A 14,092-nucleotide genomic window follows, 5' to 3' on the forward strand; every position below is an offset into this window, starting at 1 on the left:
TCTCGGGGCTAACGTCGAATTGTCGCATGGCGCCAATGAGGGCTTTTGCGCAATCGATGACGTTTTTGTATATGGTCAGGCGGTACATGGCGAGCTCTTCCTGCGTGTAGCCGTTCTGATGTATGATCTTCATCTGCTTGACGATGGTCGACTTTCCGCTCTCTCCGGAGCCTGTAGGGTGTTAATGATTGCGTTGGCACGCAGACAGGCTGGAGCTACTCACCCAACAGCAGGATCTTGCATTCCCGCCGTAACCGTCGCGAGTCTTCCTCGAGCTTGCGGTCAATGGCCTGGCTGCGTTTCTTCTGCTCGACATCGTCGTTGTTGGTGCTCATGCAGATGCCCATAATGCCGGCGTGTGGTGCGGCTCGCGGCCGCGGGCGTTGGGGGGGAGTCGGGCGCGGGATAATGATGGAGCACGAGGCTCAGCGCGTCGCAGAACCGTCGGCGTGGAATGTGTGCGGTGATGCGAGCGAGGCTCTGGTCCGGATGGCGGCGTGACGGCTGGCGCGTTGCTGGAGCTGTGGTGACGCTTGGTCGGCTTAATCCGACACGCAGCTCCGTCAAAGGGGGCCTCGCGAGGTGAGCGGGCGCGGCAGCGTCGTCGCCAGCGTGGACGGCGGCAACAATGGGAGCGGGGTCGGGCTGGCGCGCGAGGACGGGCTGGGGTTTGGAATGCGACGGTGGTGGTGGTGTTGTATGGTTGGTAGGGTCGTCTTGGTGAGCTAGATCGGAGACTCCAGGGCTGCCAGTGGCTCGTGCGGAGGTGCCTTCCCCAGTAAGTTGATGAGGAAGGCGCGGGATCTGGAGAAGGTGCAACCAACAACAACGTCGCCCGGCGCCGACGGAGGGCCTGGGGGTATTGATTGCGGGAGGTGCGCGTGGCAAGAGGCGTGATGCAGATGCGTTGGCCCTTGTTCTCGCAGCGCAGAGCGTGAATCACGGATGGGTGATGGATGTGAAGGCGATGATGGCAGCAGGCGCGATGCTGCTAAGCCTCATCCAATCGTGGATGCTAGGGCAGCGATCAGGGTAAATGGCACGAGCCAAGCAGCGGAACAGGACGCGCTGAAGCGAGGCAGAATGCAATAGTGCTGGCAGATGCTGGCAGTGGGGATGCGCTGCGCTGCGATGCAAGGCAATGGAGGTGTTGGTGCCCTAACAACGCTCGAGGCCGTGTGCTACCTAGGTACGCCGTCGTGCCATGGAGCGTGGCTGCCAGATCCGACGTGCCTCTATCATTGGCAGATTGGCCGTGTGCTTCAAGAGCTCGGCTTACGACCCGCGGCTTTCCAACACTGCCCTCACGGCGGCCCCTTGATACAACGGCCCCTGCACTACGCGCTGCAGCTGTGCCTCCAAACGTCTATATACAGTACCTGCAGTCTGCACTCTGCGGTGCTACACCTCTGTTGGCTTCACGATGTCTCCCCCGTCCAATCGACCCACCGCCCCGATCAGCTCAGCCCCCAATCTTGGAGGGTCTCAATCTGGAACGCCTCCACGATAGAGTTTACCTCGTCGCCCAGCCAGCGCCAACTCCACCTGAATGACATGCAACGGCGTTTTCAAGTTAGACATGTCCGTGGGGCTGGTCCCCCCAATGTAAAGGCTTCTAATTTAAGCCGGGTACTTTTGTCAAATGGCCCTGACTGAAGTTGAATGCGAGCCTCCTGCCACACACTGGTTCTGGTTACTGGTCACTGGCCAGCTGTGAAGGACGCTAGCTGAAAGCTGACCAGCTCCCACCTTTGCGGACAATGGACCTGGGACATGTTTTGATGTCGTGCATTATCATTGTGTCTGTTCGGGAACGTCAAACAGACAGATTCACCAGGGCCACATGTCAGCAATCGCTTGCACGTTTCGTGTGGTAGTGACCCTGTTCCGTGATAGCCGCAGCATACCATTCACACACGGTCGGCGCGAGCCGCAAACGAAGCATTACGCAATGCCATATCAGGGATGCCACGAGGGCTGGCAATCGGCCCTTGAGCCAGGTACCGCCGTGGATAGTGAAAAGTTCAAAGACGTTTGTGTTCTGGCCTGCATCCACGGCACCGCGGCATCACGGCATCGACGTATCAAGACATCCGCGTATCAACGCGTTGACGTATGCGATAGCGCAGCCCGGCGCTGTTCAACGAAGCCGTGTCTCTTATTATGGCCTACCTTCCTCATGATTTGATCAGTAATGGGTAGATATGATATCAGCAGGGAGACCCGGCGCAGGTTCTACACCCAGGGAAGGTCTAGCTGCCCAGACATGATGTCTGCCCGTACCGTGTCAGAACGAGCAGGTAAGACAGCTGCATGTCACCGTTCAGGGCAGCCAACGTAGTGCACGGGCCACCTCCCACGTGAAAGGAGGGGTGAAGGGGAGTGAATACGGAAAGAGCTTCGAGGCGGTAGTGGGGTACATGGACGAGACAGCAGACGTCGTGGTGATGGCGCATTGCAATCTTCAGCGTGTCCAGTAGAACCCGGTAAAGGCCTGCGCTAGGTGTGAAGCACAGGCTGCAATGGAAAACTCGAAAATCCATCGTGACGTCACCAGAAGAAGCCGAAACCTGTGTGAGCGACACTTGTGCGCGGGCCATGTGCATGTGTCCCTCTATCGCATTTGGTGCCTGCCCCTCGTTGTCTTCTTACCTTCACCTCTTCCTTTCCGCACTGATCTGCATCCTCGCCACGCCCTCGAGCCTCATCCTTGTGTTGCACATAGTCTGAGGTCATCCCGTCGGTGCCTCAATCCTCTCCGCCGACCCGCTTACTGTCAACATTGGTCTCCAAGCGGCAATCAGCAACCCCAACGTGTCCCAGCCGTCGACGCTCGCGACATTCCTGGTGCAAACTCTGAAGCCTTCGAAAAGGATTCCTCGGAGCCGTTGTCGCGCAAGCCCTTCGTTGCCGGACCCAGCCACCGAGCCCAATAGAACCTGCCCTGATCTAGCAGCGTCAACGTGCAACTAGAGCCCCGACGCATTCGCGACTACCCCACGGCTTCCTACTCGCCCTCTTCCACCACCACCACCCCAATTTTCGACACAGACCCGTCCTTGCGCCTGTCGCATCATCATAATCACCTTCCTTCACCATGGCGGAATTCGTACGCGCCCAGATTTTTGGCACCACTTTCGAGATTACCAGCAGGTGCGGATATACCCCACATTGCGTTTTCTGGCACAACTGACACCGACCAGGTACACCGACCTGCAGCCCGTGGGCATGGGCGCCTTTGGTCTCGTCTGGTACGACCTCCACACCACCAGACTCGAATTGATTGTTGACTCCGGCGCAGCTCAGCCAAGGACCAGCTTACTAGCCAGGCGGTGGCCATCAAGAAGATCATGAAGCCCTTCAGCACTCCGGTCCTGTCGAAGCGGACATACCGCGAGCTGAAGCTTCTGAAGCATCTTCGACACGAGAATGTGGGCAATGCAGCAGCCAGTCCCCAGCGAAAACTCTAACACTCTCCAGATCATCAGCCTGAGCGACATCTTCATCTCTCCCCTCGAGGATATGTAGGCAGTCACATCACCGCCAACCCGAGCAAGCACTAATCCGCCCAGCTACTTCGTCACCGAGCTCCTCGGAACCGATCTCCACCGCCTGCTCACCTCCAGACCGCTGGAGAAGCAGTTCATCCAATACTTCCTGTACCAGATTTTGGTGGGTGGCAAAATTCCAACCATGCAAGAAAATGCGCTGACCTGAAAAGCGTGGTCTGAAATACGTCCACTCCGCTGGTGTCGTGCACCGCGACTTGAAGCCCAGCAACATCCTCGTCAACGAGAACTGCGATCTCAAGATTTGCGACTTCGGTCTCGCCCGTATACAGGACCCTCAGATGACGGGTTACGTCTCTACCCGATACTACCGAGCGCCTGAGATCATGCTCACATGGCAAAAGTACGACGTCGAGGTTGATATCTGGAGTGCGGGCTGCATCTTCGCTGAGATGCTCGAGGGCAAGCCGCTCTTCCCCGGCAAGGACCACGTGAACCAGTTCTCCATCATCACCGAGCTTCTGGGTACTCCCCCAGACGATGTGATCCAGACCATTTGCAGTGAAAACGTAAGTAGATGCACAAAACCTTGGAAGCAACTTTGCTGATTTCCGCAGACACTGCGATTCGTCCAGTCACTTCCCAAGCGCGAACGACAACCCCTCTCCAACAAGTTCAAGAACGCCGAGCCTCAAGGTCAGTTTGCAGCTTCAATGAAGAGAGCGTGGACTGACATTATCTAGCCGTCGATCTCCTAGAGAACATGTTGGTCTTTGACCCGAAGAAGCGTGTGCGAGCGGAGCAGGCCCTTGCCCACCCATACCTCGCTCCATACCACGACCCGACTGATGAGCCAGTCGCGGAGGAGAAGTTCGACTGGTCGTTCAACGACGCAGATCTACCCGTCGACACCTGGAAAATCATGATGTACGTGTACTCCCAGTGCATCACGTAAACGGAGCTAACACAACACAGGTACTCTGAAATCCTGGACTACCACAACGTAGATGCGGCGGCACAGGAGGAGAACAACGGCAGCTAAATACACATAATGTCTACCAATCTCGAGCTACAACAATTTTCAGTCTCCACGACAACAAAGTATGCAGTTGCCGAGGCTCGACGTATCATCTGCCTGGCGCAGGCGGAGTTGCTGTTCCCAATGATTCCCAAGGTCTCGTCTGTTGGACCTATGTGACATGAAGGTGCGCGGTAGATGGGGCATGGGCTTGTCTTTGTCATTTGGATCGCCATGGCTGGTACACGAAAGGAATGTTATGGAGGAATTGAAGGCTATGGTCGACCTAGGTAGGAATGTGAAATCATATTATCAAACATACGTTATTCTTCACTTTGACTCATGAACATGTCTGATTATATTGTATTTCAATGCGATGACAGCATTCGTCGCTAACGGGCCTGGCATCGCAGGTACTCAAGATAAAGACTGCATGATGTAAAGGGGAGATCAGAAAGTCCTCCAGATCTTCTCTGGTATCCGTGGCGGAGGATCTCGGGCGTACTCCCAAACCCGGGAACGGGTGGAGATCGCCGAGGCTTTCCACTAGCGCCATAAGGCTGATTGAGGGACCGCTGTTTCGTCACCGCTCTGAGCGCGTCCGCAACGACTCGAGGACGCGAGCCTGGCCCCTATGGCCCTACAACATTTGTTTGTATTTAAACTGAATGCTATGCGATAGCACTTCTATCGCACGACAATGGCGACTCTCAACCCACTTGTCTGCGTCGTGGACTTCCACCATGCGCGGTAAGCTTCTCCTTTACCAGTAGAGGTGTGAGTACAGAAAGAGACGGAGGAAGGATACTGGGCAACTTACGATACCTTTGTGGCTATCTGATGCGAATGAATCGCTGACTATTCAACGCAGAGGCCCAGAAGTGGAAACATGGCTCGGGGCAGAAGAGGGAACCGACCCAGCAGTAGACAACGACTGGTCGCTGCTGCCCTTCATGGCCCTGAGCGATGGCGCGCATGCCTCTGCCGAAGACTACTCGTACTTTACGCTCCGCCGCGCTCAGACCCCGACCTCACCCGCTACCTCACTCTTCGGAATATCGTGTACGCGACAGCTCGACGCAAGCAAGCTTATCGATCGGCCGGCTGAAGTTACAAGGAGTACGGTGCAAAAGGCTGTCGTTGTCATCAGCGATAGCCCACAGCACTTTGGGGCCATAAAAGCGCAGCTGGGCGTTGTCACCCAGCTGTGGTTCAATCAGAAGTACGTCAGGCTCTCATAGTGCAAAACGAGGATGACGTGGAACTCACAATTCTTCAGAGACTTCACCGATATCGAGATATTGGAGCGCTTTACGGAAAGTCTACCCCAACTGCTTAAGAATCAGGAGGGGCAGCAGGACCATTACTTCGGTATTTCTCTGCGCGAGTTAATCCACGAGTTCAAATGGCAGACTTTGGTTCTTTTCAAATGCGCGCTACTTCAACCGAAGGTATGTTTCAACCTCTTGAAGCCGACATAGTGTGGCACGAGCATACAAGGTTACTGACGAAATGCAGGTCCTCTTCTTCGGCTCCCATTGCGAACGATTATGCATGATGCAATTTGCTCTTATTTCACTGATACCCGGCCTTATTCGCCACCTACAAGATGCTGCTGACCCTAAGTTCAATTCGTGTGAGGAAAAGTGTGTCATGCCCACTTCATTAAAGACATCGGAGCGCGCTTCCTGTCAGTGCATGTTCTCACCAATAGAAGCAATATACTGACAAGATTCAGTGTTGGCATACATGGGTCTCCCGCTCCAACTCTTCGGTACAGGCTCGCTGTTTGGACCATACACACCGCTTCAGCAGCTTGATATACTTGCAGACCAAGATACCAAGTCCTACATCGTCGGCTCTACGAACTCGCTGCTGCTTCAGCAAAGAGATCGATACAGCGATATCCTCATCAACCTCGATGACCACACCGTAAACATCACCTCAGCTGCACTCCGACAAGCATCGATCTTGTCGACGCCGGACCGGAGATGGATGGACTTCTTGACACAGACGATCAACGATACCTGGGATGAGGCAGATCCAGCGCGGCCCAAGGATCACGGATACGCCGGCAGCGAGGAGTTCATTCGCATGCAATTCGAAGAGTACCTGCTCGCAATGCTCAGCTCCGTCAAGTACAAGCTTTACATGGAAAAGAACGCACACAAGGAGAACTTGATTTCTGAAGTAGAAGGAGACCCAGCGAGCGAGTTCTCAAATGAGTGGGTACACGCCTGGATGCAGACTGAGAACTTCCGCATCTGGAATAAGTTTACCGATTCTCACCTTTTCGACATCGTTGATCCCAAACACCCCTGCTCTGGCGGTCTCTCAATGGAAGACGTTCAACGCCGACTAGCACAGTACGTTTCTGCATTCTTTCCATATCCCCACCAGCCCGACTAAAGCACTCACTTAGTCTGTTCTCCAACACAACCTTCCAAGCCGTATCTCTTGGCGTATGTGTGCTGATGCTCGCTTGGCGATTAGGCAGGTAGCAGAAATGCATCTCGACGAACGATTAGAAAAGTCTCGGGAGGTCTTGGGAAAACAGCTTGCAGTGGGCCAACAGAAGGTCAGCTCTGCATACAACCGCCTGTGGGCGGAGATGGAAGGCATGCGCGAGGCACAGAGGAAGAGGGCCGAGGAAGCGCGATTGCAAGCTGAGAAAGAAGGGAGGCCCGTCGATGATGCAAAGAAGTGTAAGTCAGACATGTCGCTTTGCACGCACACCAATGCTAATGACCAAATAGGGAAAGCACCTCAAGCCCCCGACCTCACGAACGCAAAAGCCAGCGCGGGCGCATACTTCTCCAGCTGGGGCACCTGGGCGAGCGAGAAGAGGAAAGGATGGGGGACAAAGACACCCGTATCTTCGCCTCCGCCGGGTGATCTCAAGAGAGCGGAAGACTTCAAGACAGATAAGGAGGCGGTTGTTGGTGATACCCCGGCTAGTCCGCCGCCGCCGGATGTCAAGAGGAGAAGCTTGTTCTTTGATGCAGATGCAGAGAACGGTAAAGAGGGTGTTGGGAAGGAATGAAAGAGAAACGACTATGTCAAGGCATAGAGGATACTAGTGTTCGCACAGTTATAAGAGCGGCAATTTGATGCAGCAATCTATAGCGTTCGTTTCGGCGAAGTAAATATATGGTATCTCGCTTGTTCTGGTGTGTACCTCGGCGGAGGGACTAGGTCTTGGACCTTGCGCTCGTCTTCTACTGTGGAAGGACTACCGTGAATATGCTTCTATCCATGAGACTAAAGCAAATGCATATCACTTGATAGTTATGAGAGGCACTCCTGGTACTTTGTCGTGCCTGCGCAATGTTCCGAAGGGCAGTTTAGTCATTAGCGTCTTGGCCATCTCGTGCCTCGTCAGACGTCCGATTGTCACCACTCTTCCTTCTCCCCCAACTTCGAATCTGTCGCTGCGATAGTAATCGCCCATCCCAATATTGCCAAATCTTCTTTCTTATCTCGTCAGTCGCTTGGCCATGCTAGTCGTACTCGAAACAGAACTTATAATGCCATTGATCCTTCGAGCGCGGAAGTTGTACTGAAGACTAACACGCAGTTTGACACAGTATGGCGGGCCGTAAAGGTAGGTGCATTCTTCACATTTCATTCTTATCGCATCCTAGTTACCTTGCATTGCGTCTTCCTTTTCTCCCGTCTTTCTTCATCGAGTGTTGTGCTTTGCAGGCTCCGGAGCGGAGATTGTTCCATACCAGCAGGATGTGGCCAGGCCTGGCGAAGTAGACTAATCCACTTGACTGTCCATGTCCAAGCGGTCTACTCATGTGCGCCGTATCACTGGCTTGCATACTGAGGATGCTCATTGAGGACATGCGGTGTGTGCGTTTGTTCTTGCTCCGGCTTCGGTGGCCACTTCGACCATCCAGGCCATGGCGGCTACGAAGCAAGATCGCGATGCACTCAAGTGCAAGTGCAGTACTCGATGCAACCTTTTCCTGCCACAGTCATGTCGCAATGGGCACAAGCGTTCAGACTACTTACCATCTCACTTCCCTCCAAAACCATGGCAACGCCGCCGGGTGTTTGGGCAACGCCGGCATCGCATCCAAACGTAGACAGCTACCGATACGTTCTGTGACACTTTTGGTGTTCTCGCTTGCCAACATACCCATCCTCTCGCTCCCGGTGAACCCCGATTCGGCCTCTGGACTGCGTTCACCGCCCGCGCTCCCGCTCCTCACCACGCGTCTCTTGTTTTGGTCAACGCCTCTCACGTTCACCTCTGTCAACAAAGCTGCCTGGAGGACGCGAGACGCGCCTTGGGCCCGAGCTTAAGCTGCTCAAATCTCTGCTATATAAGGCTTGCTCCCCGCGTCTCCCTCTACCACCTCACCCCACCCCACTCTTGAGTTGACACCTCGTCTACTTTGATCAAAGCTTTGCCTTTGACAGCTTCTACCTTCCTTGCTCCTACCCATACCTTGAGATACCTTGCCTCACGATGTCCGGCACATCAACATCTCTGTTCGGGGGCGATGCGCCATCCGCCTCCGAGAACAACGACGCAGCGTCGGCAGTCCAGATTCCCAGCACCCATGATCCTATCCTCCCTAACGTTGCTGCATCTGCCTTTGGACTCGGTCCCCTAGCATTAGCCCGCAAAGCCGTTGCCGATACTGCTAGAGTCGCGCACAACGCAGAACTCGACGCTGGTAGAGCTGCGCAGGCCGCCAGAGTCGAAGTCATCATCGCTAAGAAGGCCAAAGAGGCTGCAGCAGCGCTCTTCGCTAGCCAGCTCAAAGGTAAGTTCAAGTCACATTCAACAGTCGTCAGATTGTGCTAACAGCTTCAGCTTTCGTTGAGAGTTTCCAGGAGGAACTCAAGAAGCACGGATTGTCCATTGACCGTCAGATCTCTTACATCTCAGATGCCCCCGACGTATGCTGACATGTACAGAGCTCGGTGATAACCCTTGTACTTGGTATGATATCAAGCAGTCCCTCCACGAGGAACCGGCCAAGAACGAAAAGCCCGCCGCTGCTCCCAAGGTAAGTTCATCGAATTCTTTCTCTATCCTCTCTTCTTCTCCTACTTTATTCATTCCTCCTCGTACATTCATTCGTATCCTCCCTCTTCTATCTGAGGATGTTGAGTTCACCACGAATTTAGGGTGTCTTGAGCCTCCCTTCTGAAGTGTTTGGCGAGATTGGCCATCACCTCAGCGTCACGGACCTCAACGACATGCGTCTTGTCAACAGGCGCATGAAGGAGGCTGTGGCATTCCCATACGGTAAGAAAATTTCTGTTACTGAGAACATCGTTATCTTTCCTACTTTTGCAAGCGTTGCCGCGTTCTTGATTGGGCTTGGGTTGGAGGAGGCGTATCCTGGGACGGTTCGAACAATCACCTTGGTTGGCGAGGGACCGACAACCCCGGAGCTCGGCTACAACTACGCTTGGGAAAATCTCCACATTCTCCAGTTCCCCGGCATGCCAGAGCCAACCGAAGACCAGTTGTATGAGGATGAAGAGATCGTGGAGTTCGCCAACGATGAGCACAAACACTGGAGCCGGGCCAACGAGTCATTCTGTCACACTGGCGCATACCGTACCATGCTCAGTAAGTCTCTCCCCATCTAACATGCTGCGAAGTGTACCCGGACTACGCAAGAGCAACACAGCTAAATTCTGAACAGGCCTTGTACTCGCCAAGCTGCCCAACTTGAAGACGATTCAGGTTCGCAAGCTGTACCCCGGTGAGCACATCCCGGGTTGGGCCGGGCCGCAGGCTTTGGAGAAGATGTCGTCGTATCATCCCTGGACTCCCGTCAACGAGATATACTATGGTGATTGGAAGTACGATGAGGTACACAAGCGTGTCACGATGTGGATAGACGAGTACGGTGAAGAGATGGAGGAGGACGATGCTGGCCCTCAGGCGGGCTTTGAGGAGGATCTGTTCGCTGCTATGACACTGTCTGGCACTCAGGCTCAGGTCTTCGAGATGCATAAGGAGTTGGTCTGATTTCAGATAGACATGGATGATACTGGTGTGTAATGGGTTGAGATGATACGGATATGACTGCTAGATCTACCTAATAGCTGGTCTCGATGGCAAAATATGATGAAATTTGCCCAAAATATCTGAATTTTGAGTGATCTATAATGGCTACATCACATCGACAGAGTTTGTACAGAACCCTGGTGAACAGGCCAGGTGTACTTCAGTATCTCGTGCCCTCAATGGCCATAACAGCAGATCTGACTGAATACCTCCCCGCCTCCTCATGGAAATACATACAACACTGAAGGATGTATTGAAGCACATCAGCCCTCACCGAAAACAAAGGCCTTCCAATTGCTCCCTAGCCTCTTGACACCCTCCTCCAACCCCCATCCTTTGATTCCACATATCCTACGTATGATATCTTCCAACCTCCTATCCATCTCATCCCCCGCAGTATGCAGGTCACTCTCCACCAACAACATATCATCCGGCACCATCTTAATGATATCCTGGAAAGCCTGCGGTGTTTCCTCCTCATCCAACGCATCCGACAGGTTAATCGCCGTACTAAACGAAGCAAAGATCTTACAAGGAATCTCCGGCCGCAAGTACTGCGCAAAATTCGACGGAGAACCAGAATATGAATGCAGACATATGCGCGGCGGGTACGGTTTCGGACTGTCGTCTTTCGCACCACCACCGTCACCACCATCGCCATTTCCCGCCTCATCAGCCTCCAACGCCGCCTCCGCACCCGGATGATCCCTCCCCCTCTTCTTCCTCTCCCTCTTACTCAAAACCAGCCTCTCGCACCCCTTCCACGTCTCAGCCAGCACCTCCAACACCAGCCCATGAGCCTGCACCCCATGCACACTAACCGCCCTGCCCATCTCCGCCGCAAGATCAAGCTGTTTCCTAAAAACAATCTTCTGGTGCGCAGGACTACATCGGAAAGGCGTCAGCCGCCTTCCTTCGCGGCCTCCAGGCGTGAGATTACTGTTGCGCTTCGCCCACAGATCGGGGTTGCCGGTCCAAGACTCCGGGATGCGGAAGGAGCGGTCGAGTCCGATTTCGCCGATTAGCGCGAAGGGGTGCTGGAGGAGGTGTTGGCGCGTGAGGGCGAGGAAGGTGGAGAAAGGTGTTGGGTCGGGGAGGGAGGCGTAGGTTTGGAGGTCTTCTGGGCTGGGGTGCGGGCGGTGGGGTTGTAGGACGGATTGGTAGTGGGAGATTTTTGCTTGGCCGGTTAGAGGACCTTGGTCTTGTTGTTCATCTTCGCCTTTGGAGTCGGGCTCGGGGATGTACATTTGATACGAGAACCAGGGGTGCCAGCCGAAGCAGGGGACGATGCATTCTTCTTTTGTCCATTGGGATGGGTTGGCCGATCGGATGCTGTGCTTGTTTGCGGTGGCTAAGACGAGGTCTTGGTCTTCGGCTCTTGTTGCCATTACGGTAAGGACGCGCGCTTTCATGTTTTGGATGGTTTCGATGCTCGACATGGTGTCTGTGGGGTGGCAGTGTGCGTCGTAGACTCCGAGATGCCATGGGAAGGGCTCGTCCTTGTTGGATTGTGTTGACATCTTGTGTCGATGACAGAAGAACTTCTGGATCAAAATGTGTAGAGAATTGGAATACTCTGTGTCGTCGCATGAAGCAAATCTACATTATGACGTGCATGTGAGGCTACTCGGGTGATCCCTGTCGGGCAACGCGCTTTCCGGATTACCCCACGACCCCACCATCAATTGCTGCATGCCAGCTTCCGACAGCTCTACAATGCCATATAACCCGCTAGTATGATCCCTTACAGCACTTAATCTAGTCCTCTGACCTATCCTGAGTCGTATTCAGCTTGCCTACCCCAGTCTAGGACCTCGGCAACTACCAGTACTGGCGAAACCTCGGAAGAGCCAACCTCATACCATTTGCTACTTACGGATACATGCGCATGCGCACATGCATAGTACAAAGAGCCGTCTTCCTGGGTCCATCAGGCAGACGAGAATCCACTTTTTACATGGAGCTGTCAGCCCAATAGCAAACGCCACATTCCGCGCTACCTTGTACGGGACCTAGACGCGAAATGTATTGAGTTGTCACTTTACGCCCCGGAATACGATCGACGCAGAACCAGGTGCCTCGCTTCAATTAAACTCCATGGAAATCCACCAGTGAAGGATTCTGCTAGTAGACCTGTTTGCCTAATCTTACTCCAGGACCGAGGATGTACTTTCTCCGCATATACTAACCCCTCACTAGATACGCCCGTTCGCTTGACAGTCACTTGGACAGTCTAGTGCATGTACTCATACTTTATATCACTTCTACTTCACTTCGACTTGTCACTATCTATCTTTCTCTTTTTCTTCTTCTTCCTATCAACTTCAGGTCTCTTCCTCTTCCTACAATACAACTGTCTATTCCACAGCAAACACAGATAACCAAAACTATCATCATCTACCAACCTCACCCTAACTTCAAACACATCCATGACTACACTCTCCACGATGCCACCCCGCCTACAAAACAAAATCGCCGTAATAACCGGCTCCTCCTCAGGCATCGGCCGCGCCACAGCCCTAGCCTTCGCCTCAGAAGGCGCCTCCCTAATCTGCTCCGACATCACCGAAACGCCGCGTTCAGAATACGCCACAGACAGCTCCCCCAGCAGCACCACCGTCGCCGCCGCCCACGCCCTCGGCGCAAAAGCCCTCTTCGTCAAATGCGACACCACCTCCTCGACCGACATCCAAGCCCTCATCCAGACCGCAGTAAAAGAGTACGGCAGAATCGACATCATGGTGAACAACGCGGGTATTAGCGTGGAGACGGGTGAGCATGGCAGTCGGCCTGTGTGGGAATACGAGGAAGCGGCTTTTGAGCGCACGGTCGATGTTAATATCAAGGGGGTTTTCTTGGGCACGAAGTATGCGAGTAGGCAGATGGTGGGGCAGGAGCCGGGGGAGAGGGGGGATAGAGGCTGGATTATTAATTTGAGTAGTGTTTATGGGTTGAGGGGGACTTCGGGGATCTGTAAGTTCTTTGAGTTCCATTTTCGTCCTTCGTTGAATATGCGACGTTGAGGCTGTGAGTACATGGAAAGCTGACATTATACTAGCGGGCTACGCGGCCTCTAAACACGCGGTCATGGGTCTCACAAAGGCTGCTGCGCTGGACTGCGCACCCTACCGTATCCATGTCAACGCTCTTTGTCCGGGTTACACAGCTACGGCTTTCATCTCCTCGCTACTTACACCCGAAGCCGCAGATTCGAAGAAAGAGGTCGAGACGAGACATCCGTTTGGCGGACTGGGTACGCCGCAGGATATTGCGAGGGCGGCGGTGTTCTTGGCTAGTGAGGATGCGGCGTGGGTCACGGGTATTGGACTGCCGGTTGATGGAGGGTTTAGCTGTATGTGAGGTGCCGTGGAATGAACTTATGGGCGGATGGATGGGTTTGCTGGACTGGGAATTGGACATCTCGTGCATTCTGCTTAGATTGGCACGGTGGTGGGAAGCATAAATCATATGGTCGTGAAGGGAGCACCAGGCTTCAGGGTAGAGAGCCGAATGACTACTATC

The 14,092-nt window shown here is 53.9% G+C and overlaps 6 protein-coding genes across 6 annotated transcripts; 4 read left to right on the forward strand and 2 right to left on the reverse strand.

Moving 5' to 3' along the window:
• Positions 1-13: 13 nt before the first annotated feature.
• On the reverse strand, positions 14-347 carry GNA3_1 (G protein alpha subunit; the record flags this gene model as incomplete). The annotated part of the gene is made up of 2 exons (XM_049352841.1): positions 14-171; positions 224-347. Coding segments are annotated over 2 exons (282 nt in total), but the record flags the coding sequence as incomplete, so codon positions are not given.
• Positions 348-3,097: 2,750 nt separating this feature from the next.
• On the forward strand, positions 3,098-4,551 carry HOG1 (MAPK protein hog1; the record flags this gene model as incomplete). The annotated part of the gene is made up of 9 exons (XM_049352842.1): positions 3,098-3,153; positions 3,204-3,251; positions 3,302-3,431; positions 3,481-3,524; positions 3,573-3,672; positions 3,722-4,078; positions 4,127-4,205; positions 4,253-4,436; positions 4,485-4,551. 9 exons carry the CDS (start codon positions 3,098-3,100, stop codon positions 4,549-4,551), a joined length of 1,065 nt encoding a protein of 354 aa, XP_049212221.1.
• A 676-nt stretch (positions 4,552-5,227) lies between these two features.
• J4E79_003953 (uncharacterized protein) lies at positions 5,228-7,570 on the forward strand (the record flags this gene model as incomplete). Its single annotated transcript, XM_049352843.1, has 8 exons — positions 5,228-5,277; positions 5,399-5,749; positions 5,807-5,978; positions 6,046-6,217; positions 6,266-6,893; positions 6,950-6,989; positions 7,025-7,232; positions 7,284-7,570. 8 exons carry the CDS (start codon positions 5,228-5,230, stop codon positions 7,568-7,570), a joined length of 1,908 nt encoding a protein of 635 aa, XP_049212222.1.
• A 1,437-nt stretch (positions 7,571-9,007) lies between these two features.
• J4E79_003954 (uncharacterized protein) lies at positions 9,008-10,531 on the forward strand (the record flags this gene model as incomplete). The annotated part of the gene is made up of 5 exons (XM_049352844.1): positions 9,008-9,308; positions 9,359-9,444; positions 9,465-9,554; positions 9,676-10,126; positions 10,203-10,531. 5 exons carry the CDS (start codon positions 9,008-9,010, stop codon positions 10,529-10,531), a joined length of 1,257 nt encoding a protein of 418 aa, XP_049212223.1.
• A 302-nt stretch (positions 10,532-10,833) lies between these two features.
• Positions 10,834-12,090, reverse strand: J4E79_003955 (uncharacterized protein; the record flags this gene model as incomplete). Its single annotated transcript, XM_049352845.1, has 1 exon — positions 10,834-12,090. The coding sequence occupies one exon, from the start codon at positions 12,088-12,090 to the stop codon at positions 10,834-10,836; it is 1,257 nt and encodes a 418-aa protein (XP_049212224.1).
• A 927-nt stretch (positions 12,091-13,017) lies between these two features.
• On the forward strand, positions 13,018-13,930 carry J4E79_003956 (uncharacterized protein; the record flags this gene model as incomplete). The annotated part of the gene is made up of 2 exons (XM_049352846.1): positions 13,018-13,543; positions 13,629-13,930. 2 exons carry the CDS (start codon positions 13,018-13,020, stop codon positions 13,928-13,930), a joined length of 828 nt encoding a protein of 275 aa, XP_049212225.1.
• Positions 13,931-14,092: the final 162 nt, after the last annotated feature.

This window comes from Alternaria viburni, assembly GCF_023758015.1.
Source record: "Alternaria viburni strain BMP 2772 chromosome Unknown scaffold_7, whole genome shotgun sequence".
NCBI classification, from domain to species: domain Eukaryota; kingdom Fungi; phylum Ascomycota; class Dothideomycetes; order Pleosporales; family Pleosporaceae; genus Alternaria; species Alternaria viburni.